Raw genomic sequence first — 26,452 nt, 5'->3', positions numbered from 1 at the left:
AAACATTTATTAAGCACAGGTCTGGATCAACACCTACATCCATCTTCTTTGTCTTTCCAGGCTTTAGAATCTATTTCTTCTTATTTTAAGGTAAGAAAAAATTTTAGGAGAATATTAAGATATTTGTCTTTTCTTCGTTCTCCTTCTGTGACTGAATTAGCCTGCCTTAGAGTTAACTGGCTAAAATGTTTTTATTAAATACGGTACAACTGTCAACCATGTCTTTTCCATTAAACTGGTTTTGTTTTCACTTGTTTTATAACTGAAGTCTGGCAGGTAGGTCATGTCAGGATTTTTTTGATTCACATTTTGGATAAATTTTCTGTTTCTAAAAATAGGGGACTGATTTTAACTCATTGGAGAAAAGTAGCTGCAAGAGGTCCAGGTGCTGGGGACAAACATTTTCCCCCCACGCAAATAAAACTCTACATAAGCCACGTTGAATCTTAAAACTTCCAGGATCTGAAGAGGAAATTCAGGATATGCAGTTGGATTGGGTTGTAGTGAACTATTTACAGGTTATTGCTATGTTGAATGACAGCTGTACAAGGCAGCTATCATTGTCTTTTTTATGGGACCGCAGAGAGAAGGGTTTGTAAGGTAGGAATTCTATTGGATAAATTATAAGGGGTAAATAATTAAAATGTTTCTACTTTTATATTGTCTCATGTAGGGCTCTGATCAGACCTGTTATTAGAAGTCCAGCTCTACAAATGACTTAGTTATAAAATATTAGTTGTTCAAAGGCTGGGGTATCTCTTATCTCTTGAGTCCCATAAAAAATCTTATACAGAGTAGGCACACATATTTTTGTTAAATAAACCAACTGGTATACAAGTATTTAGATAATTAGATTTTATTTAAAGGTATGCTAGTAATAAAGTAAAAGGTTAATCCTATTTGCTTTGCATCTTTAATTTTCCAGAAGCTTTTTTTCTAGTGTGAAACTTATTTTTAAACTGCAATGTAGAGTATATCTGAAGTTTTTTCTGTTCACCTTGAAAAAGGGAAGTTTATATTTATTCCTTGATTATTCAAGAAGCAGATGTTCAGTGTAACATTTAGAAAACAGAGGAAAGTAAATAAAAATCACTTGTAATGCCACTTGACATACTAATCACTCCTAACAATTAGGGTAATTTCTTTCAGTCTTTTTATTTTTTTTAAGGCCTCGATCAGTTCTTATAGAAAGACCCCTCTCCCCACATATTTTTACAAAAATTGAATTGTACTGTATAAAGTTTTATATCTTATTTTTCTCTATTTAGCTTTAAAGTATGTTTTTCATGTCATTAAATGTTCATCAGTATTCCATGATAGTGCCATAAGTCATTTCACTATTCTCTTGTGAGTTGTTATAATTTTTTTTGCTATTCTGAACATCCTTGTCCAAATCTTCAGGTGTTAGTCTAATGATATTTTTGGGATAAATTACTGTGAACAAAAAGTCTGAACCTTTAAAATTTTCAGTTGCCGAGTTTCTTTTTTAAACAGTTTTAATTTACATTCCTACTAGCAGTGTACGCGAACATCTATTTCACCAAATCTCAGGTAACTTTGGGTATTTAGAAATCTTAAAAACCTTTGCTAATCTGGTATATTGTTTTAATTTGCTTTAGTAGTGAGGCTGATCATTTTTTATAGTACTGTTGGCCATGCATATTTATTTTCGTGAATTTCTTAAGCTGATTGTTCTAGTAGGTTTATGTGCAGGTCCTTTCTTATTGGTTTAACCCTTTGAGTAGGACGAACGTTCATGTATCTCCTCCTTGAAAGAGTTAACAAAAAACTCACTACTCAAAGCGTTAAAAACACTTTAACTACTAAGAATATTAACCCATTATCTTCCATAGTTAAGTTTTTAAAAAAAATTTTTCCATAGATTTGAGAGAGAGAGAGAGAAGCATCGACTCATCTCACTTAGTTGTTCCACTTTGTTATGCTCACATTAGGTACTTCTTGTCCATGCCGTTACTGGGGTTCAAACCCATGACCCAGCCCCGCAGGATGACGTTCTGTCCACGTACCACCTGGCCAGGGTCTGCCATAGCTGTTTGTTTGTTTTTTTTAGAGAAAGAATCTTTAAGTTTTTCTTTATTATATAAATGACACTGCCGTATTTGAACAGATGCTCCCGTTTCAATCACAGGTGCATACAACACCAGCCGTAGCAGTGTGGATCACACGCTCTGTAGTGAGGGTTCTTAAACTCATGTAGCTGAAATGATGTTCACTTTCTGAAAAAAAAAATCAGATTGGATGCCTGCTTATCTTGTGCAAAGTTGGTTTTAACACAAACAATTATTTTCAGTGTAATTATCGTTTCATAAGAGTTTATGTGATGCATAAATTCTGTTTCCTTTAGATCTGTGTTTAACAGATTGTTAACTGTAACTTATTGTTTATTTAAAAGTCAAATAAGTTAATGAAACCATGCGTAAAATTTCCTTAAATATCATATGATGACCCTTGCGTACGATGCGACCCAGGAGGGCGGGGTGGCCACCTCCTGGTGAAGGTACTACTGCAGAGGGTCCCATAGTCCATACTTCCTAGGCTAATTAAGACTGCTTCACCTCACAAGAGACAGTCTCAAAATTCAGGGCGTTTACTTTTTAGTTTATAACAAGAACCACAACTGCCTGTTTGACCAGTACATTCCTTCCCTGTGGGAAGCTGAATTATATTTAGAATATTGTTTAGTAAACATGGAATCCTAGTAGGTTGTGGACTCAACTGTTTAATGGTAGCGTGATCCGCGCATGCTGGTTTTCTCCCTTGTAAGGATATACCTGTTCAGTGAGAAACTCCCACTCATCCTGAGGTCTCAACTTAGAATCAGTTCTTCCAAGAAGCCCTGATGCCCCAGGCGAGGCCATTGTGGTAGCGTGGGTAATAAAAATGGTCCCCATATCAGATTCATTCTAGGTCCCCATGGGTACAACAACAAACAAACTAGGAAACAGTTCACCATACAAATAAACAAAGGCTTTCCTCTGTGGGAAGAAACATTGGTTTGGCAGAGCAAGGATAAGGTTCTTAGTGGGAAGGGAGTGAGGAGGGGAGGAAGAAGGAGAGCGTGTTTTTTTCTTCCATCATAGAAACTATATAGTTTACATATAAAAACATGCCTCAGTGCCTTGGGTGATTGGAGACGAGTCTTCCAGTGATGCCAAGGGTAGCTGTGAAATTGCCTGTCCTTCTAGCCCAGGGGTCGGGTTCATGGCCGAGAGAGCCATGAATGCCACATATTTTAAAATGTAATTCCGTGAGAGCCATACAACGACCTGTGTACGTTACACATTATCCAATAAAAATTTGTTATTGTCCTGGAGGACAGCTGTGATTGGCTCCAGCCACCCGCAACCATGAACATGAGCGGTAGGAAATGAATGGATTGTAATACATGAGAATGTTTTATATTTTAATGTTATTATTATTTTTAGTATATGTGCTGCCGAAGCGAGCACAATGTTATTATTATTTTTTTATTAAAGATTTGTCTGCGAGCCAGATGCAGCCATCAAAAGAGCCACAGGTTCCCGACCCCTGTTCTAGCCTCTGCACCAGCTCCATAGATTCTCAAGGTGGTCTTTCTTCTTTGGTCATCTTTACTCTTGACCTTGGCATAAGCTTCCTTGAGTCTCTCACAGCCCAAGAGTTTGGAATTAAGGCATTGATGACTTCATCTTAGTTGTGACCTGCTTGTGCCCCTCCTCTGTGCCTCTGTAGCACCTTGTATCATTTTTTTTGCAAGATCCTGTAACTGTGTTTAATGGTGGCCTCCTGGGACAGCAGCACCTGGCTACCATGTTTGTTATATTCTGTTATACCTCTAGCATCTAGCATGGCCCCCTCACACATAGTAGGTCTTCAGTAAATATTTATGGAGTAAACAGATAAAGGAAGACATGCCAGTAAAGTTTGCTCCTCTGATTCGCCTCTTTCTTTTCCTTCCTTCCCGCCCTCCCTCCCTCTTATTTCTTTTCTTTTTTTCTTATTGATGTCCTTTTACTGGTTCTCCTTTCCTGACTACAGTCTAGGTTTTGTCTGGCCTGGGAGTGATACTCTCTAAAGCGATGGTACCTGCCTCAGACCTCATTCAGTTTTTATTTGTTTCTCTAGTAATTCCCAGAGCACTCTCTGGTTTCTCTTCTCTTGCCTGTGGCCAGATGGTCTGTAGACTCACAAGTACAATATAATAAATTTGAAAAATATGAAAGAGCAAAACCAACAACTACGAAAAAAATCTCATTTAGAAATAACAAATTATTACCGTGTTGATATTCCATACAGATTTTTGGTCTTGGTCTCAGTTTCCATTTCTTCTCTAACTTCTTTCTTAATTTTGGCATTTATTATATGTACTATTTTCTAACATGCTTATCACATTAATGCTCTAAACTTTTCTTTTATCCTTTTCTTTCTCCATGTTCTCCATTGTTCAGTTTTCCATTTAACTTGAAACAAAACAATTGTTGGTTTCTTTCTAAAGTGAATGTAGTTCCTCGTGAAATGTCGCTTGGGCTATTCCTGGGAGGATTCCTCTGGGAACTTCCTAACTGTGCTTCCTGGCTCCAAGTTTTAAAGTCAAGTTAGGGATGGGGGTGGGTCACCTTTGTCAGACAATGCTTATTTGTTACAGTAGTTTCTGAGCTAAGACTTGACTTTGCTAAGCTTAAGTTGGAGATAAAGTGAATTTCCTAATAAAAAATATAGAAGCCAAGACTTTCAGCCTCTGAATTCACTTTGATTTCCCCCCCCTGTGTCCACACACCATTTATATATTCTTCATGATGGATCACAGTTCATTTTTAGATTCCTTGCACATCACTCACTCAACTGCTTTTGTCATTGGAGTAAGAAATAACTATAGTGTCTGACCAAATCGTGTCATATCTTTGGAGCACTTAATGACTGGAGGCGTTAATTTCTCCACGTGGCTGAGTCTAATGGGTTAAGAACCATAGATTGCTATGTGATTTTCTCTTAATTCAAAATCATAGGCCAATACCAATGTAGTTCTAGCAATTTTCTTATTTTCTAATAGAGCTGTGATAATTGGAGGCTTAAAATCTTAAGTCTTAGAAACGATGTCACCAGTTAATAATAACCAACGTTCAAGTGCCAGGGAATGTCATTTTCACCTTCCAGCCTATATTCAAAGTGGTATTTTTCTGTCACTTGTTCTAGATGAAAAAATATTGTTGATGTATTTGTTTCAAGTTATTAAATCAAAACAATTTTGTTGGTTGTTTTTGGAATAATTTTCTTAATTGGGTCGGGGATTTTCTCTTTTGTTTTTGCTTTTGAAGCACTGAATTTTATTTTTAAAAAAAGAATATAAGTGAAGGCTACTACCCACAAATTAAAATGGGCCTTAGGGAAAGAGGGATAGAAGAAAAGCCATACAATGTGTAACCTATTAATAATGGAAAGGCTGACTTCCTTTGGTGACAGTGAATCTCCATGTTTCTGGGTTGTGTCGAAGATGTCACCATAGTTTCTGTATATTACTTTTTTTCCCTCCTGGTGATGCTCCAAAGAGCAGGATAGTCTTCTACTGTCCTGAAGATTGATATCTTCATGTCTATTTCCCTTGAAGTCAATATATTTTTTTCAAATTTAGGAGTGAAGAAATTGGGTTTTTTGACTCTCCATGCCTGTTAAGGGCCTACAAGGGTGCTTCACGAAGTCTCTCGGCCTCCTGAGTGACTGAAGGAAATGGTCTGGTGCCGAGGAAAGAATTGAGCTTGTGTCAGAATACGTGTGGAGTTGGAGGCAAATGACATAACCTTTCTGAGCCTCTTTTCCTCACCCGCAAAATGAGCCTGAGCTGTTTCCTCTCCCACATCGCACTGCTGTGTGAGGACAGATAAGGCATGGTTCGCTTAGCATCTGGAGAACTTACTAAAATGCAGATTCTTATTCAGTAGGTCCGGGGTGGGGCCTGGAGTCTGTACACTTTGAGAAGCCCTGTTCTGTTTGAAGTATTCTCTTGTCAGGTGGGATATTAGGATCCTGAGGAGAGAAGCCTGCTACCTCAGTTCAGAGCTTCCAGCACTGGTGCACCAAACATGGGTTACCAACAGGCCAAGCACCTCAGCCCTCAGGCCTTGGGGCAGGGGGCAGGGGGCAGGGCCTGGGGCAGCTGAAGCTCCTTGAGTTACCTGCTGTGCCAAATGCATCCTCATTTTTTTTTAAAGTGAGGGCAAGGAGATAAAGAGATAAACCTGCCTGCACCCCGATCAGGATCTGCCTGGCAATCCCAACTAGAGCTGATGCTCAAATTAACCGAGCCACTGGTTGTGGAAGGGGAAGAGAGAGAAGGGGGAGAGGGAGGGGAAAACAGAGAGGGAGAGAAGCTGATGATCGTTTCTCTTGTATGCCCTGACTGGGAATTGAACCTGGGATGTCCATGTGCCAGGCTGACACTCTGAGCAGTCTGGTCAAGGCCACATCCTCTTCTTCTGTGTGCTCGGAGGGGCCGCATTAGGGAAGCTCTGCACAGTCCTCACACATCCCTAGCAGGCTCTGTGAGGTGTGGACACTATGCACAGTGCTCACACATCCCTAGCAGGCTCTGAGGTGTGGACACTATGCACAGTCCTCACACATCCCTAGCAGGCTCTGTGAGGTGTGGACACTATGCACAGTCCTCACACATCCCTAGCAGGCTCTGTGAGGTGTGGACACTATGCACAGTGCTCACATCCCTAGCAGGCTCTGTGAGGTGTGGACACTATGCACAGTGCTCACATCCCTAGCAGGCTCTGTGAGGTGTGGACACTATGCACAGTCCTCACACATCCCTAGCAGGCTCTGAGGTGTGGACACTATGCACAGTGCTCACATCCCTAGCAGGCTCTGTGAGGTGTGGACACTATGCACAGTGCTCACATCCCTAGCAGGCTCTGTGAGGTGTGGACACTATGCACAGTGCTCACACATCCCTAGCAGGCTCTGTGAGGTGTGGACACTATGCACAGTGCTCACACATCCCTAGCAGGCTCTGTGAGGTGTGGACACTATGCACAGAACTCACACATCCCTAGCAGGCTCTGTGAGGTGTGGACACTATGCACAGTGCTCACACATCCCTAGCAGGCTCTGTGAGGTGTGGACACTAGAGTGGGGAGAAGGGAAGAGGGGCAGGTGGGAGGTGGCCGTTGGCCAGCTAATAGGTCTGAAGCTATAGAGCAGTAATTTTCAGACTTTTCATCCCATGGCACACGTAAACAAATTACTAAAGTTCTGTGGCACACCAAAAAATGTTTTTTTTGCCAATCTGACCAAAAAAAGGGTATAATTTCTATTTATTTACAAAAATAGAAAAAAAATTAAAAGACTAATTACCTATCCTTTTTGCTCTAAAGTGATTTTTAAAACAAAACAGATGCCTATACTTGTATATAAGGATTTATGGTACCAAGAACTAGCCAATCAGGTGCAACCTTATATTGTAGTATGACCAATAAGATGCAGCTCTATTATATGACCTATTTATGGTTTGAGACAGGGCATTTACATCAGACAGCTGTTATTGTGTTGGTTGTTGTCATCTTTTTATTTGATAATCTAAGGAAAAAGAGATCAGCGTCCCTGACTAAAGAGTTAGGTATTGCAGGTTTTAAAAATTCTCGTGGCACACCAGTTGAAAATCGCTGTTATAGAGGGTTCCACAGACAGAACTGTGCTTTGTCCTGGATCTGCCACCCCAGCCCAACCTTTCACCTGCTGCCAGTGTTGCCCCACAGATTCTGCCTGTCGTGGGCTCACCATGTTGCCCCTCTCCTCCCTTACACATCTCTTCTCCTGAACTTATAGTTGTGCCACTGTGGTTTTGGTTAGAAAAATCAAATATTAGGCATTTATGTTTGTCCAATTTTAAATTATTTTAAGTTTAGACATTGTTCTTTTCTAGTTTCAGAATTTTTTTTTTTTTTTGTATTTTTCTGAAGCTGGAAACGGGGAGAGACAGTCAGACAGACTCCCGCATGTGCCCGGCCAGGATCCACCCGGCACGCCCACCAGGGGCGAAGCTCTGCCCACCAGGGGGTGATGCTCTGCCCCTCCCGGGCGTCGCTCTGCCACGACCAGAGCCACTCTAGCGCCTGGGGCAGAGGCCAAGGAGCCATCCCCAGCGCCCGGGCCATCTTTGCTCCAATGGAGCCTTGGCTGCGGGAGGGGAAGAGAGAGACAGAGAGGAAGGAGGGGAGTGGGGGTGGGGAAGCAAATGGGCGCTTCTCCTATGTGCCCTGGCCGGGAATCGAACCCGGGTCCCCCGCACGCCAGGCCGACGCTGTACCGCTGAGCCAACTGGCCAAGGGCCGAATTTTTTTTTTATTATTCCTGAAGTGTCACAAGAATTGATATATGGATCATTTACAAAAAATACCTATTATGTTTGTTGTCTATCATGTGTCTTTTCCCAGTTGATTGTAACTCATAAGAGGTTTTTGTTTTGTTCATTAGTATATCCCAAGCCCGGTGCATAGTAGGAACTCAATAAATGTATGTTCGCTATTGATTGATTGATTACCGCTTATTTTCTGTTCACCTCTAGATGTGTATTCTTTTCAAGAAGAGGAACCTGTTTCAGATCCTCATCTGGCCACGCACTTAGCACATTTTGGAATTGATATGCTTCATATGCACGGGGTGAGAAAGTATACTTTTGTCTCTGTTCCCACCTTTGTGGAGAGAGCACTGTCTGGTTTTTTTTTTTTTTTTTAAATTTTTTTATTTTTCTGAAGTGAGAAGTGGGGAGGCAGAGAGACAGACTCCAGCATGTGCCTGACTGGGATCCACCCGGCATGCCCACCAGGGGGCGATGCTCTGCCCATCTGGGCTGTTGTTCCATTGTAACCAGAGCCATTCTAGTGCCTGAGGTGGAGGCCACAGAGCCATCCTCAGCGCCCGGGCCAACTTTGCTCCAGTGGAACCTTGGCTGCAGGAGGGGAAGAGAGAGACAGAGAAGAAGGAGAGGGGGAAGGAAGGAGAGGGGGAATTCCTGGCCAGGGTGTTCCCTGGCCAGGAATTGAACCCAGGTCTTCCACACGCTGGGCCAACACTCTACCACTGAGCCAACCAGCCAGGGCCAGGGCACTGTCTGTTTTATTTAGTATATAATTTCTTTAACATGAATCTTAATTTTCTAGGTTTTAATGTTTGTGTTTACTTTTTGAATATGATTAATTGGCATTTTCTTTTGGTTACCAGCTTGGACATTTTTATGTTATAATAAAATTGGCACTTCATCAGGTATCATTTTGTTTCGTTGGAATTTATTTGCAAAATCTCCTTTGATGGAGAGTTGCATGAATCACTCTTTGTTCACTAAAGGGAGAAGGTATAGGGAGATAACCTTTAAAATTAAAGGGAAGCAGCGCTCCTTGGAAGGAGGTGTAGAAAGAATAAGCCAATGTGCTATTGTTGATGGAAGAGCTTTGCTTCATTTAATGTATTTTCAAGTTGCTTTCGTGGCTGTGTAATATCTGGCCAGATGAGGAGCTACTTAAATGTGCGCGTTTTGTTTTTAGCCTTTTTCTCGCAGCCTGTCTTCCTCTCCTCACGTTCTCCTAGCTCCTCTTTCTCACTCATGTCACTTGTTAATTTATTTTCTTTGTCTTCCTTAAGCCTTCCTCCTGTTGCCAGGCGCTTGGAAGCTCCGCGCTTTCATTTCATTTTCCTGTCCGCTGCCTTGCCTTTTGTTTGCTTTGCTGTGTCTTATCCTCTCTTGAAATTATTCTACTTGCTCCTTTTTTTATTCCTATTTGTCTTTTTTTCTCCTATCTTCTTTTCAGTCTTTCTTACTTTTAAGTCTTTTAATTTCTTTTTATTGTGGAAAGAGAGATATAACAAAATTTACCATTTACATCATTTTTAAGTGTGTAGTTCTGTGGCATTTAAGTACATTGACATTGTGCAACCATCAGCACCTCACCTCTTTTAATTATTCCTCTGTTTACTTGGGGAGAAGAAGAGGCAGAAACTTCCATTGCTTTTAGAAATAATTTGTGGGACATCCACTGATGATCCCGGCTAAAGTTATTTTTCTTCAATGACTGCCCCAGACAGAGAATGGGCTCCGGGACAATGACATCAAGCCCCGGGTCAGTGAGTGGGAAGTGATCCAGGAGACGGGGACGAAGCTGAAGCCCATGTATGGCCCCGGGTACACGGGCCTCAAGAACCTGGGCAACAGTTGCTACCTCAGCTCCGTCATGCAGGCCATCTTCAGCATCCCGGAGTTCCAGAGAGCGTGAGTGCCCTCCCCCCCGCCCCGCCCCCCCAGGCCTGGTGCTCAGCGCTGGAGCGGGAGTGCCCCCCAACCCCCCAGGCCTGGTGCACAGCGCTGGAGCGGGAGTGTCCCCCCCAACCCCCCCCCTTCCCGGGCCTGGTGCACAACGCTGGAGCGGGAGTGTCCCCCCCAGCCCCGCCCCCCCACCCGCCCCCGGGCCTGGTGCACAGCACTGCCTCTGTCCCCTCCAGGGCCAGTAGAGTCAGGGTGGCTTCTTACACTGAAGCTGCGTGAGAACCCTTATCAAGTGTTATGGGAATCAGGTGATACAGGGAGAGCTTTTTCAACTGAAAAATCCTCCCACAGGGATTTGTCATACTAATAATGTCTTCCATTGTTAGACTATCACTCTCTATTCCAAGAAAGTGTTAATCATTAATCTTCACAGCAAGCCTGCCAAATCCCTTCCGATACATGCACTGGGAGAGATGCTGTGGTCTGTTTGGTCAGTGTTGCCCTCCTGGTCAGGATTTAGGGCAAGGGTTGGGAACCTTTTTGGCTGAGAGAACCATGAATGCCATATATTTTAAAATGTAATTCCATGAGAGCCATACAACGACCCATGTACATTATGCATTATCCAATAAAAATTTGGTGTTGTCCCGGAGGACAGCTGTGATTGGCTCCAGCCACCTGCAACCATGAACATGAGTGTAGGAAATGAATGGATTGTAATACATGAGAATGTTTTATATTTTTAACATTATTTTTTTTATTTGTCTGTGAACCAGATGCAGCCATCAAAAGAGCCACATCTGGCTTGCAAGCCGTAGGTTCCCGATCCCTGATTTAGAGTTTTTAAAATGTGATTTACAGCCCAGGCTGGATAGCTCAGCTGGTTAGAGAATCTTCCGGAAGCACAGAAGTCACCAGTTTGATCCCCGGTCAGGGCACATACAGCAATGGATCGATGTTCCTCTCTCTCTCTCTCTCTTCCTCCTTTCCTCTTTTACTAAAATCAGTAAATAAAAATTTAAAAGAAAATGTGATTCACAGAAGGGGGCTGATCCTCACACTGTTGGGTGTGGCTCTGCAGTGAGATAAAAAAGGAAATTGAAGTGAGCCTCAGCAGTTTTTGTAGCAATTTGACATAATGTTTTATAAGTGGCATTTCATTTTTCTAATACTGTAATTTATTTTTATTGTATTTTTTAAATGTATCATCTACATGAGTTGAAAGAGCAGAAAAGCCACCCTTCCCTGAAGATGATTTGGATGGCTCTGGTTTAGGGCACTTTCTACCTGTGCATGTACGGAGGGCGGAGGAGCTGTCTGGCCTTCTTCCGGCCGTGCTCGGGACCGGAGCAACGGAGACTGGGACCTGGGGCTGGGCGGTTGGTTATGGGCAGCCACTGCCTCAGTTTAGAAAATAGTCTCTACTGTTTTCCAAAGTGAGGTTTTCACTTTGGTTCCAGAATGGAAGAGGACATACATGTGCTAAGGCAGACAGGCAGACAGCACACGAGGCATAACAGCACAGGGCAATTTTTATGGGGTGGTGTTGAAATGCTAATAGCTTTAATAGTGTCTAAGTAAAGAGTGCATCAGATATCCTTTTCTTTCTTCGCTTGGTATTTGAAGACTTACCTCTTACTGTTTTCTGGCTTAGAAAATTTATGGTCAGTTTTGCATGCCTGGTTTTTAATTTTTTATGCAGCCACTAAAGAGTGGGTTTTTTGCTCAGCAGTGTACTGGCTGTGAGAGGTTCAGTGATAAACGAAGGGACATGGTACCTGAACCCACTTAAGGAAACAGACAGTAAATCAATAACTATAAGAACAGCTGCATGGTTGTGAACATGGTAAGTTCCATAAAGGAAAAGGAAGGAGGTGGTCAGGAGGATCTCTTTAAAGAAAGGACACACAAAGGGATATATGCTGTTTTTGTTGTTGTTGTTGTTTTTTTTTAAGTGAGAGGAAGGGAGGGAGATAGACAGACTCCCGCATGCGCCCCAACCAGGATCCACCCGGCAATGCTTATCTGGGGCCAATGCTTGAATCACCTGAGCTATTCTCACTGCCTGAGGTCGATGCTTGTATCAACCAAACTATCCTCAGTGCCTGGGGACAAATCTCGAACCAGTCTCACCACTGATTGTGAGAGGGGAAGAGAAGAGAAGCAGATGGTCATTTCTCCTGTGTGCCCTGACTGGGAATTAAACTTGGGACATCCACATGCCAGGCCAACGCTCTGTCCACTGAGCCAACTGGCCAGGGCTTGAGCCATACACTTTGATGGATAGTTGAGGGGAATGAGGCAGAGAGTGTTGGACAGAAGGAAGAGCAAATCTGAAACTCTGCGACAGGAAAACCTTTTCAAAGGGATGCAGCATTGTGTAATCTATTGTTTTTATTAATTCTTTTTTTTTTTTTTTTTTTTTACATAGGCAGAGATAGACAGGGACAGACAGGAACGGAGAGAGAGATGAGAAGCATCAATCATTAGTTTCTCGTTGTGCATTGTGACTTCTTAGTTGTTCATTGATTGCTTTCTCATATGTGCCTTGACCGCGGGCCTTCAGCAGTCCGAGTAACCCCTTGCTGGAGCCAGAGACCTTGAGTCCAAGCTGGTGAGCTTTTTTGCTCAAGCCAGATGAGCCCGCGCTCAAGCTGGCGACCTCGGGGTCTCGAACCTGGGTCCTTCCGCATCCCAGTCCGACGCTCTATCCACTGCGCCACCACCTGGTCAGGCTTTTATTAATTCTTAACCATATCTCGTTGTATTACCATTTGATGGGGCAACAAGGTAGCTTCAGCTCACACGTCTCATGCTGCAGGCTTTTTTTTTTTAAATAGTGAAGGAATATTCTTATGGTAGGTGTCATGTAATTATTATTTTTGTTAAACTAGCATGAAGAAACTTGTGTTCTTTTATTACAAAGCCCAAGATTTTTAGTGATTTACAGCTTATAGGTTTTGAAAATTCTTTCTATACTCCAAAGTTTGAGGAACATTACCTTTCTGAATTTTTTTCTTCAATAAAAAAATGTACCTCATGTCTGTGTTTTGGATTTAAGATTTGAATCCAGTGTTGTTTCAAGTGTTTCAGAATTTCATATATTTAATATAATATTGTTTTCTAAACTGTAGCTATTAGAACATGAATGTTTTATTGTTCATCCTCATCGCCTGTCTTTTTTTTTTTTTAAGCAACTATCACTGGAATGAAATACATTCTCCTCACATTTATTTCCCCCAGCAGGACTAATGCAATGGAGTTAGGTGCAGGAGCAGTGCCTCCATTTTCTAAGTAGAAAGAGTGACTCGCACAGAGACTAAATAACTTATACACAATCACAGTGTAATTTGGGAATGGCAGCCTGACTCTCTGATACCGTGTCTGCCATCAGTTTACCATTTCAAAATAATTCTGATGAGGATCAAATCTAAATAAGCTGGTGTATGAATTGAATGACAACTAATACGGATTCTCAGATAACAAACTACATTTTTTAGTTTGAGAACCAGTAGATTACAAGCTGAATGTGTAATATATACCATGGCCAGTTAGCTTGGTTGGTTGGAGCGTCATCCCAGAGCATAGAGGTTGCTGGTTCCATCCCCAGTCAGGGCACATGCGGGAAGAGCTTGATGTTACTGTCTCTCTCTCTCCCTGCCTCTCTGAAAAAAAATAAAATTAAAAATTATATAATATATATTTAAAAATAATCTAGCATTCTGTGTTTTAATTTAATTTTGTTGTAGTGGTTGATATTCCTTGTTGATTAGAAAAGGAATATAAATTACTAGCAAAGTGGAATTTTTTTATATTTTGAGAGAGAGGCTAGGGGAGAGAGACAGGAACATTGAGCTGCCCCTGTGTGTGCCCTGACCAGGGGAATCGAACCAGCAACCTCTGCATTCCTGGACAGTGCCAAGCCATCTTGACTTAATAGACTTAATCTATTTTTAGAGATAGAGAGAGGAAGGGAGAGAGGCAGGAGGGGGAAGGGAAGCATTTGTTGTTCCACTCAGTTGTGCATTCATTGGTTGCTTCCTGTGTGTGTCCTGACTGGGGATCGAACCTGCAACCTTGTCCTGTTAGGACAACGCTCTTAACTGACTGAGCTAACTGGCCAGGGCTGCAAAATGGATTTTTTGGACATCAAAGATTTATCCCATTTAATTTTATTCCTATCCTCCATCTTGCCTGAAAACATAAACCTTTTCACAAATGTTCATCTTCCCAAAGAGTTTGTTTTGTCTTGTCAAGTTTCAAGGTATGAAAAAACTGGATTGTAATGAGTTAATCATGTTGTGTGTTACTAAGAATTCATCAGTGTAGCCTCTGGCTCTGAATAATTTGGTTCCAAAGTTTGGTTTATCGATCATTTGCCTCTTGATCTGTTGAAAATTTCTGGGTGGAATTGTTGCCCTACTGACACATCCAAAAGTCATGAATAGGACTGTCCTAGAGAAATGTACTATGTTAATTTTAACAAAGGTGCATAATCTGGGATATGAACTCTGAGTCTATAGACAGCAGGAGTCACTAGTTGAGGTTTCTAGTAGTCGAGGCGTCCCATTAGAGGTCATTGATAACTAGTAGTTGTCATGGCTCTCTGCTAAGGTTTTATTGCAATAATGTTGTTTTCTATTGGTTTATAAGTAGTCAGTTACAGAAATGGGTTCTGGGATTACATGTTATGAAAGTATTCATTCAACATATGTTTATTGAGTGTCTTTTACATGTCAGATACTGTTCTAGTGCTAGAGGTACAGTGATTTAGATAGAATCTCTGCCTTTATGGATATTGTATTCTAGTATGTAATCTCTAGAAAGATAGTAAACAAGAACATAAATAATTATATAACTGCAAACAGTAACACATGCCAAAAGGAAATAAACCAGGGTTCAGTGATAGGGAATTAGGAAGGGTGGGCCGTGCCTTGTAATCAGACCCGAGAAGCTAGCAGGGATCTGTGGAGGGAGAATGTCGGGAAAGGGACGCGGATAGCCTGACCTTGAGGATAGCCTGACCTTGAAGCAGGAGCGAGCGTGGCTGGGGCCATGTGGGCTGGGGGAGAAGGGTGGGAATGAGGGCAGAGAAGCGGGCAGAGCAGGGTCATGAAGGGTCAGGGAAAGAGGTCTGCTTCTGGATTCTTTCAGGCTCAGAGTCAAGACCTGGAGGGGAAAAGATGCACAACACAAAGCAGAGGGTGTGAAATAGGCGTTGGGTGGTTCAAGTCAGCACTGCTCTCAGGATAAACCGGGCAGGAGGATGGGTTGTGGCTGGCTCAAGGGCCTGTGGGTGGGGCAGGCACAGCTGACGGTGATTTGGAGCACAGCTCCTGAGCTAGGCTGCTTGGGTCCGCTGGGCTTCTTCATCCTCTTCCTGGGTGACTTCGGAAGCCATCTAATGAAGTTGCACCCCAGTGTCTCTCATCTGTCAAATGGTATAACGATACTAATTACTTCCTCATATGGTTGTAATAAAGAGTCATCCAGGTAACATAGGAAACCCTCAAGAAATGAAAGTTGTCACTGCAGTTACCATTATTGTTCATTTTGACATGACTGGAGCAATTCCTCATCTTTGTCATTGAGACAGCAGTTGTGATGCCATTAACCAGTCATTCCTGACTCTGGCTACGTGTTCGAATCACTTGGGGAAATTGGAAAAGATTCCAAATCCCAGGCCCAGCCTCAGACAGTGAAATCACAACCTGGGGTGGCTCTCTGGCTTTTGCATTTTTTAAAGAGACTTTTTAGGGGATTCTAACTCACACCCTGGGTTGAGATCCACTGATGGAAACATAAACATTTTAGGGAGACCCATGAATATGGCCGCAGAGGTAGGAGCTAAGGAATCACTTTCCCCAGGTGGATGGTTTGATTTTGACGGAAAGGTAAGGGGGTCTTACCTAGGATGGTGGCTTAATTTGGTTCTGTTCATCTCTTAATTACTATGTTTTGACTGTCGCCTCTCATTTTCTAGATATGTAGGAAATCTTCCAAGAATATTTGACTACTCTCCTTTGGATCCAACACAAGATTTCAACACACAGATGTAAGTGCCCAATTGTATTTCTTCCTTTTTTTAAAATTAAGTGAGAGGCGGGAGGCAGAAACAGACTCCCAATGCTCCCGACCGGGATCCAGCTGGGATCTCCCCAGCAAGACCCTACCAGGTGGTGCTCTGCCTGTCTGGGCTGCTGCTCAGTTGCTCAGCAACTGAGCTATTTTAGCACTTGAGGCAAGGCCATGGAGCCATCTTCAATGCCTAGGACCAACTTTGCTTGAACCATTTAAGCCATGGATACAGGAGGGGAAGACGAGAAGAGAGAGAGAGACAGACAGTAGTGGAAGGGTGGAGAAGCAGATGGTCACTTCTCCTGTGTGCCCTGACCAGCAATCGAACCTAGAACTTCCACATGCTGGGTTGATGCTCTACCACTGAGCCAACTGGCCAGGGCCCCCAATTGTAGTTTTCCTTTCTTCATTTTTTTTTATGACAGGGACAGAGACAGAGAGAGGGGGACAGATAGGGACAGACAGACAGGAAGGGAGAGAGAGGAGAAGCATCAATTCTTCATTGTGGCATCTTCGTTGTTCATTGATTGCTTTCTCATATGTGCCTTGACTGGGGGCTACAGCAGAGCAAGTGACCCTTTGCTCAAGTCAGTGACCTTGTGTTTAAGCCAGCTACCTTGGACTTTAAGCCAGCAACATTTGAGCTCAAGCCACCGACCATGGGCTCATGTCTATGAACCCATGCTCAAACCGGCAACCCCATGCTCAAGCTGGTGAGCCCGTGCTCAAGCTGGTGACCTCGGGGTTTCGAACCTGGGTCCTCTGCCTCCCAGTCCGACACTCTATCCACTGTGCCACCACCTAGTCAGGCCTAATTATAGTCTTTAAGCAAAGTCGCCATTAAAGTGTTCATAGTGTTTTTTTTTGGGGTTGCAGAATTAAAGGCAATTCTCTTTATTTTATTCTTTATGTATTTTTCAAAGTACCTGTATTCCATAATGAACTTATTTTACTTTTATAAGAAGCAAGAAATTAATAAAACTATCTATAAAGTACTTTGGAAAATTTGAAAATAGAATCAGTATCAAATAGAATCAAGTAAGTTATTGTGAGTAATTGAACTAAAGGAGTTCACCTGAAAGTAACTGGACTTAGTGAAATTCACAGATAATTTGAATATCTCTAAAGGGAAACAACAGTGACCTTTTTGTTTTTGTTTCTCCCTGCTGTCCAGGACTAAGTTAGGACATGGCCTACTCTCAGGCCAGTATTCCAAACCTCCTGTGAGGTCTGAGCTCATTGAACAGGTGATGAAAGAGGAACATAAGGTATGTGTCTGGTTGCCATGCTGGTGTGGAGGGAGCAGGGACTTTTACCAGCTTGAATGTGGATTTCCTATGATTTGGCAAATGGTGGCTGTAAATTTGACAGGCTGTCAGAATAGCTATTACATTCAGGAGTCTGGGGTATCTGTCTGCATGCTCTTAGAAGAGGAACAGCCACGGCGTGGTTTCCAGGAGCTGTGCTTTACGTCACTGCCGTTGTTGATGGTCTTCAGAAACAGGATTCTTCATAAAACAGAGCTGAGGTGGAAGGGATAAACCTTACAGAACAGAAACATTTCTCCTTGGTAACACAGTCTTGGCCCTTATTGCTTATTGTGTCTTTCTTCTCCTAAGGCTCAGTGTTGTTTGCTAGGATTTCTCAAGAGGCTGGTTGTTCAAAAACACACGCACATTCCTAGGTCGCCCCAGTGCTGACGATTCTGAGTTTCTGGGAGGGCTGGGCAGTCCTCACTTTCGGTAAGCTGCCAGGGGGCTTGGTAAGCACAAATCTGGGCAGTCCTCACTTTCGGTAAGCTGCCAGGGGGCTTGGTAAGCACAAATCTGGGCAGTCCTCACTTTCGGTAAGCTGCCAGGGGGCTTGGTAAGCACAAATCTGAAACACTCACTGACCATTTAGTCACTATTAATTCATAGAGTAACTGGAAGATGTGCTTCATTTAATAGCTAGACTTGTATTTTTACACACCTGCAGGAGGGGCCCCTTATGCCTGTCTGGGCTGCTCTCTTGCACAACTCCAGAGGGTGCTACTCTCAACCTGGTCTGCTTGAGCAGTGCCCTTGGAGTTCCTCAGCGCGGCGAACGTGGCTGTGTGTGCAGCCGTGGCTCCCAGTGCCACAGATGGCCTGAGTGGCATGCGTGCCCCCCTTCCCCAACCCCTGCTCTGCCTTCAGAGCACCCTGCTTTGACTTTCGTGGGCACGTCCTTCCAATTCCACTGCTCAAGTGTTTGACCTTTGTGTTCTCATCTTACATCGGTCATTTTTAACTCATGCCTGCAGACTAAAAGTAAGAACTGGAAGTGAATAAACATTTTCTTTTGTAATGAAGCTAGTTACCTGGGGAAATGGAACGACTAGGAAGGGAACGTACGAACATATAGAAGCAGTGTCTGGGGGTAGAGAGAAGTAGGTCATGAGGAAGGTAGAGAGGGCTGTAGACGTTCTGTGTGGCCAAGGCCAGGAGCCCAGCGTTGCGGGGAAAGGAAGAGGAGTTCTCCAGTTGGATTGTTATCTGGCCTTGCAAGGTAATGAGTTCCTTATTCACTCGAGTGAGATGGGAAGACCCTTGTCTGGGCTGCAGTTGAGGAGATGGTTTGGGTGTAGGACTGGGGTGTCAGGTTAGCCATGGTCCTTCTACCTCTAAGCCCCTGGCAAGCTTTGAAGCGGTGACGGTGGGAAAAAACTTTGGTTCAAAATTTTGTTTTTGATCACATTTACCCTGGGTTTTCATGCAGGAGGTTACTTGTCAGGCCACTCTTGGGGCAGAGCTCACCCTCCCTGGTGGAGGAGGAGACTCGATGGGGACTTGGGAGCCTGGCTTCCTCTCCTGGTCTGCAAGGGGCAGTGTGACCGTGGCAAGTCACTTAAACTTTCACTCTCAACAGTCATGTGGCAGCATTGGTCTGGGTGGTGATTGGGAGTATTGCAATGGTATATATACCATTTATGAAATGTTTCTATTTCATAAAGTTTATCCCTTCCACCTATATATAAATAAAGTGTGTACATCACATGACTATTGTGCTTTTAGAATCTCTTTATCAATTTAACAGTGTTTGGAAGTAAAATTTACTTTTGTTAATGTCACAGAGTTCTTGTACATTACATGAGTAAGGCACACTATTAATTCAGTCCACAAACAATGAAGGGAGTGCCCTTGCCCCTCCCTGCCATTGGATTTAGTGACTCTCATATGGTAGATTTGTGATCTCCAGGGGTCTTAGAATTGCAGGTGGGACCCTTGCTCTGTCTGTAACCTTGCAGCCTTTGGGCTGTATATGTCCTGCAGGTATGCTTTGCTTGGGCCATACATAAATATTGGAATTTTCAGCTTCTCTTAAACACTTAGAACCTGTGGCAGTTCTGGGCCTGAAAGCAGTTGGCCGGAGCTGAGTAACAGCCCTTCCTTCACACAGTCCCCAGCTCTCTCCAGTCCTTTTGTGATTTTTGACTTGGCTGATAGGCTGGGTATTTGGGTGTGTAACCCTTTTTTTATTATTATTAAGTGAGAGGCAGGGAGGAGAGAAACAGACTGACACATGTGCCCCGACTGGGATCCACCTGGCAAGCCCCCTGTGGGGCAGTGCTCTGCCCATCTCAGGCCACTGTTCTGTTGCTTGGAAACCAAGCTATTTTTAGCACTTGAGGTGAGGCTTTGGAGCCACCTTCAGCACCTGGGACCAACTTGCTTGAACCATTTGAGCCATGGTTGTGGGAGAGGAAGAGCAAGAGAGAGAGAGAGAGAGAGAGAAAGAGAGAGAGAGAGAGAGAAGGGAGAGAGGCAGAGGAGGGGTGGAGAAGCAGATGGTGTTGCTTCTGTATGCTGTGACCAGGACTCGAAACCAGTACTTCCACATGCTGGGCTGACACTCTACTGCTGAGCCAACTAGCCAGGGCTGACCTAAATGATTTGTAAAAGCCTTTCCTTGCTCCGAGAGGCCAAGATCATAGGGTTCCTTCAGTGTTCAAAATGAGCTTCAGTTAACCAAATGATTTTCTTTGCAGTCCTGAAGGTGTTGGTTTCAATCTCAAATAGGCAAGTAATTCCTGGTAAAATCTCCACTCCCCTTGACATGGGAGGGATTTGCTTTCTGGGGCATCAGGATTTTTACTGGCAGTTGGTTTCAGAGAAACCAAATTGTGAGAATCTCTCTTCTCTCAGATGTCAGGAGACCTTTGGTCTTGTCCCAGGCCTCCAGGGTTTGTGAATGAACCTGAAATGCCCCGAAGAGGAAAGATGTGCTGACTCAAGGAAGAGGATAGATTATGAGAGGAACGTGTGGTAGAGGGGAGAGAGCACGGAGGGGTCAGAGCCATGTGGCGGGAATGCCTTTTTGCAGGGCCACCACCTCCAGTGATACGGATGCTAACATTATGTAGGACCAACGGAAGGCTGGGCTCTTCCTGTGTGTTCACCGATGCCCAGAAAACTGGCCTAAAGTTACAAAGCCAGTGAGTGGGAGAGTGGGTTTTCCAGCAGGCAGCCTGGCCCGAGTCTGTGCGTTTGACCACTGCACCATCCTGCTTCCTTAAAGTTGTTCTAGTACTTGTTTCAGGCTCCCAGGGCCTCTGCGTGGACAACAAAGGGAGTGCTTAAAGTCTGCAGAATTACCAGGTAGCCCGGTACCTGGGGTTTCGCACCTTGGACTTACATCTTGGGTCATTTCTAGAATATATATTTCCTGAAATTAAATCGATCTGCTGTGGACCAAGGTGAAATCTGGTTTTTATATATTCATGCTTAGTCTACTTTTTCATCTATAAAGAGACCTGCAGTGTTTGTTTTGGGCACTGCCATTTCTACATACGCTTTTGAATTGATTTTAAAAATTAAGTTGTGTCTATGGTCAATAAAATCTCCTCTCTGTAAATGCATACTTTTCTTCTTCAAAAATATTCCTGGCTTTAATGCGTTCTATGACAGTGCTTTCGCACATTTTAATGCTGAACATTATAATTTGTTTCTTTTTCCAAAGATAACATGTTTTAGACAATTCTGTGTTCTGAACAAACTGCCTTTTATAAGTGGCACTTCATTTGATGACCTACATAAATAATCATTGATAACTGGCTGATGGTCTCAGTTTTTGATAAAGATGAGATAACCAGTGTTTTACTTGGAGGTGATGTAATTTTAGCCCTAAACTAAGAACTTTGTTGCCACTAACCTTTTCCGACACGGGGCAAATTTTCCTCACCTTCTGAAATATGAAAAATAGCATGGGGAATGCCTTCTGTTTCTTCGGCTTAGGAGATTTGGGATTGGGATCTGGGTTATGAGCTATGGTCCAGGGCTTCTGTTTAAAGGTTAGTCAGTAGATGGCATGCACTTGTATAGTGGGGACGGCTGAGATGGGTCTGCGGTCTTACAATGTGTACATCTGTACAAGAGTTGCTCTGATGTGATGCAGGCTGTCAGTTGTGCTTCCTGTTTGTTAATTAAAGCATCAGGCTCCAGAGAGTATGAGGGGACAGTGCCTGGCCACCTTCTTTGTGCAGCGTTCAACACAAAGGCCTGTGTAAGCACTTGGGAAGGATTGGGAAGGATTCTGAACACCGTAGTCTTCTCTCTAATTTTAGCTCATTTGTTTTGCAGTTGCTGATGGAGGAAGTAAGTACAGTATCCTATAAATCAGGGGTTGGGAACCTATGGCCCGTGAGCCAGATGTGGCTCTTTTGATGGCTGCATCTGGCTCGCAGACAAATCTTTAATAAAAAAATAATAACATTAAAAATACAAAACATTCTCATGTATTACAATCCATTCATTTCCTACCGCTCATGTTCATGGTTGCAGGTGGCTGGAGCCAATCACAGCTGTCCTCTGGGACAACACCAAAGTTTTATTGGATAATGTGTAACGTACACAGGTCGTTGTATGGCTCTCATGGAATTACATTTTAAAATATGTGGTGTTCATGGCTCTCAGCCAAAAAGGTCCCCAACCCCTGCTATAAATACAACAGGTTCCTTGGGTGGCTGCTGTTTTGGTGACTGTTCATGGCTCCCTCTTAGAGTTAGTTGTCAGGACCGGCCACTGCTTCAGGTGTCCGAGGCTGGCTTGCAGGGAGAGTGCATGCTTCCTGAGGGAGGGCTGACTCCTGGTCAGCTTTGGTCTCTCCCTCTGAACCTGTGCAGTGATAGGTCCATATGGGGACACTCACGTGGTGTCCTCAACCCACTCCCAACCAGGAAACGTGGTTTCTTTGACCTAGTTCTTTGGTTCTTATTTTGGCTTTTAGTTTCTTGTAAGTAAGCAACTGCCTTATCCAGAGCCTAGCCTTTAAATTTATTTTTTTATTTTAATTTGCAGATACACACAGAAGTAGAGAGCAAAGTGTGTGTAATGAATCTCCACGTACCATTAGGTAACTTCAGCAGTCACTCTTCGGCCAGTCTGGTTTCTTAGTTCCTAAACTCGGCTCTTTCCTTCCCTTTTCCTTCCTTCCTTTCTGAAGTATTTCAACACAAAATCCAAGCATCCTTTTTTCTACCTGCAAATGCTGTACTCAGTATGCACCCATAACTAGGATACTTTCTTTTTTAAAACATAAATATCATGTTAAAAATTTTAGTGTTAAAAGCACACCAACAGAATGAGCAGCGCTCTTCAGTATACCCAGAACCCAGTCCGGATCTAGACCTGCCCCTGCAGCATGAGAGACATCTGGTTTAATCCCTCCTTCTTCTTTCTGCATGCTGTTGATTTGTTGAAGGAGCGAGATCGTTTGCCCAGGATTCCTCTAAAGATTGTTTTCTTGAGGTACCGTTTAGCTGTGTTTCTCCTAAGCTGGAAGTTAGAGCTGGAAGCTTGATTAGATTCAGGCCGCTTTTTTTTCTTTTCTTTTCCTTTTTTTTTACTGACTTTCTAATATATAAGATATGAAGGGAACACAGTAATACTTGAGATGGGAATTTATGAGACCTCCCTTCTGAAATCCGAGCTAGCACATGTGTGGAGTGTGGGTGCAGGTGGATACGCTGGCTAATAATGTTCAAGGCGTTCAGCTGAAATGCTCAAATGCCGCTGTGAAAGCCAGGGGCTCCTCAGCAGTGTGAAGTGGAGCAGGTGAGGTACCATCTTTCTGGTTAGGAAGCTTTTCCAGATAACTTCTCAGTGATCAACACTTCTCAAGATATAGCTGAACTGTTGAACGAAGGATTCAAAGAAAGGTCAGTCGAGGGAAAAGAAATGCGCGCAGAGAGAAGAGGAGTGTGAGGGGAGTGAATGAGGCTGGGCCACAGTTCATGCTGAGTGTCGGGTTTTCTGCGCTTTTCACCGGGGACCCTATTGAGATGTCTCCTCCCAGCTGTATGGCCGTATGGTGGCACAGAACAGCAGGCAGCCTTGCTGACTTGTTGAACTTTCCAAAGCAGCTGCTGTGGTGAAGACAGGCAGCTGCGTCAGCTCGAAGCACAGCCTGTGAGAAGCAGCACCATGAGGAGCAGGCAGTGAGTGAGTGCATGCTCACACATGCGCCTCAGTAGGAACGCACAATGCGAAAGAGTTATTCCAAGTCTAGCCTCCACACGGCTGAGAGTGGGGAAGTCATTGCTGGCCTGACCTGTAATGTTGGTCCCAGCGGGGCATGGGTTGGAAGAGGGTTTACGTAGAGTCCAGGACATAGTGTGTTGTTTCTTCTACAACTGGTAAGAGGGACTCAGGGTCGTCAAAGATGAAAACTAGTCACTTGTGTGTAAGGAGCAGTATTAGAACACGAGGGAGACAGACAGATAGACTTTTCTAGCTGTGATCCTGGGCCAGTTACTTACTAACTCTTTGCCTTAGTTTCCTCATCTCTTAAGTGGAGAAAATAATAATAATATTAATCACCTTATGAGGTTGGGTGAGTTAAGCAAGATACACATACAAAGTGCTTAGAACTATGCCTGGACCTGGTACGTATTCATCCAAGTACGAGAATAGTATCTGATGTTCTATAGCACTCAGTAAGTTTCTTTCTTTCTTTCTTTCTTTCTTTCTTTCTTTCTTTCTTTCTTTCTTTCTTTCTTTCTTTCTTTCTTTCTCTCTCTCTCTCTCTCTCTCTCTCTCTCTCTCTCTCCCCTTTCTTTCTTTCTTTCTTTCTTTCTTTCTTTTTGTGGCAGAGACAGAGAGAGTCAGAGAGAGGGACAGATAGACAGGAAGGGAGGGAGATGAGAAACATCAATTCCTAGTTATGGTTCCTTTGTTGTTCATTGACTGATTTCTCATATGTGCCTTGTCTGGGGGGCTACAGCAGACCATGTGACCCCTTGCTTGAGCCAGCGACCTCGGGCTCAAGCGGTGAGCCTTGCTCAAACCAGATGAGCCCATGCTCAAGCTGGTGACCTAGGGGTCTCGAACCTGGGTCCTCCACATTCCAGTCCGACGCTCTATCCACTGCACTGCCACCTGGTCAGGCAGTAAATTTCTATTGAATAAATGAATGTTAGCCATTATGCACAAAGATAAGGATTATGTTTGCATGTTTGTGTTGGCTGATATTATGTAGATATACATCAGCATTGTGAGTGAAGCAAGTTACAACTTTCACATCGTTTTCAAGAGTTGTATATACAGGTAGTAAAATTAATTATCCAGTATGAATTGGTCTTCACATATTTCTGGAATCACATCCAAAGCCATGTGTATGTAAGCTGATCGTTTATGTGCAGGTCCCAAGTCCTCAGAACTTGCAGGTTGCTGCTGTCTCAGGTCCCTGCAGGGTTCTTTCCTGTTTGCTATAGAGCCGTGTGTTGTCTGCCATCACTCGGAGGGCAGATCCCTAGTAGGACTCTGCAGGAAGTAGGTGGCCAGTAAATACTGGGTGACTAGAGCAGATCTCTTTTCAGCAAGACAAGAAATTCACTTGAGTTTTAATAGAAACATTAGACCAGGCACATTGGAGAGATTTTATATGTAGAGCTGCCTTTTGGCCGATGGTTACAGGAGTTTTCATCACCTATTGCATCTGACTGTGTGCACACCTTTCGTGGTCTCCAGACCCTGGCATCGACTTAGATGTCTAGGAGGTCTTGAAGAACTGTGAGACATGGCCTCTGTCTGCCAGACTGCAGTCAGGCTGAGGGGACGGGCCAGAGAAGGCTGACGTGAAAGGAAGTAAGGGCACGTTGTGCCCTGTGCCCCAGGATGGCCCACATTGCAAGTTCTCTGGACTTTAGAGGAGGGGAACGTGGCCTAGAAGCTGAGCACACGGTGGCTTTGAGAAGTGGGTAGACAGCAGCCACACATTTGCAAAGAGTTCATGGATTACTTCTTTAGCTTACCTGCAAGCTGAGGTTTGTCTCACCGAGATCTGCTGTGGGCTACAGCTACAATTTTTGCAACAGAAAGCCTGGACCGGCATCAGGACTGGGAGTTCGCTCTGGCTCTGCTCTGTCAGCTGCGTGACAAGCTGGTTGTGAGACCACTTTGAGTGGAAAGACCGACCTGGCACTTTTCTTCCAGTCTCAGTTTTCCTAGCTATAAAATGGGGATAATGGCAGTACCTTCGTAGGGTATTAAATGAAGTGACATGTAGCCCCATTATTAGATGGCTTAGGAAGTGGCGTTATCATGAGCCCACCTCTGTGCTCAGGCGAGGTGGACTTTTCCGGCGCTGACTCTAGAGCATCTCAGGTAGGTCTGCTAGATTTCCAGTACGTGACCAGCTCTGAAAAGACACTTCACACTGAAGTCAGTGTAAAGCTTCTCCCCTGACCGAGCTCAGGAGTCTCAGAAACCGGCGGTGCCGCAGGGTCAGCGTTGGTATCCTCTAGCAATCTGTTGTCCTTGCTCCACCTCTGGGCTCCCTGCCACCTCCTCTGGCCTGTCCAGGCGGGGGCAAAGGCTGGGAGAGGAGAGGTGAGGCAGAGCCTCTCCCTGAGCTGGTGCGCGTGGCTCCTCTTGGCTGCCATAGGTCGTCTGCCATGGCTGGCCTTTTTGCGGGACACAGTCATTCTTTAGAGATGCCCCCACTTGTCCCCTCAGGGATCCCCATGAGGACCTTTCCTGATGCCCATCCAGCTGATCCTGTAACCCTCCACCTTGGCTCCTGCCCAAAGACGATTGGCCAGCTGACCTCCCATGCAGCGTCCTTCCTGAGGAGCCTGGCTGCTCTCTGTGCTCTCCT

General features: G+C 43.9%; 1 protein-coding gene across 1 annotated transcript in view; it reads left to right on the top strand.

The window, feature by feature from the left end:
- USP13 (ubiquitin specific peptidase 13) overlaps positions 1-26,452 on the top strand; it is a 142,528-nt gene that overhangs the window by 67,660 nt on the left and 48,416 nt on the right. Inside the window, exons 7-10 of the mRNA XM_066346842.1 lie at positions 8,567-8,661; positions 10,077-10,264; positions 16,242-16,313; positions 17,511-17,604. Of these exons, the coding sequence (XP_066202939.1) occupies positions 8,567-8,661; positions 10,077-10,264; positions 16,242-16,313; positions 17,511-17,604 (449 nt within the window). The remainder of the gene's footprint in view (positions 1-8,566; positions 8,662-10,076; positions 10,265-16,241; positions 16,314-17,510; positions 17,605-26,452) is intronic.

The sequence above is a fragment of the Saccopteryx leptura genome, chromosome 8 (genome assembly GCF_036850995.1).
Source record: "Saccopteryx leptura isolate mSacLep1 chromosome 8, mSacLep1_pri_phased_curated, whole genome shotgun sequence".
In the NCBI taxonomy this organism is placed as follows: domain Eukaryota; kingdom Metazoa; phylum Chordata; class Mammalia; order Chiroptera; family Emballonuridae; genus Saccopteryx; species Saccopteryx leptura.
The sequence above is the reverse complement of the archived record's forward strand: the minus strand, read 5'-3'. Positions and strand labels throughout refer to the sequence as shown.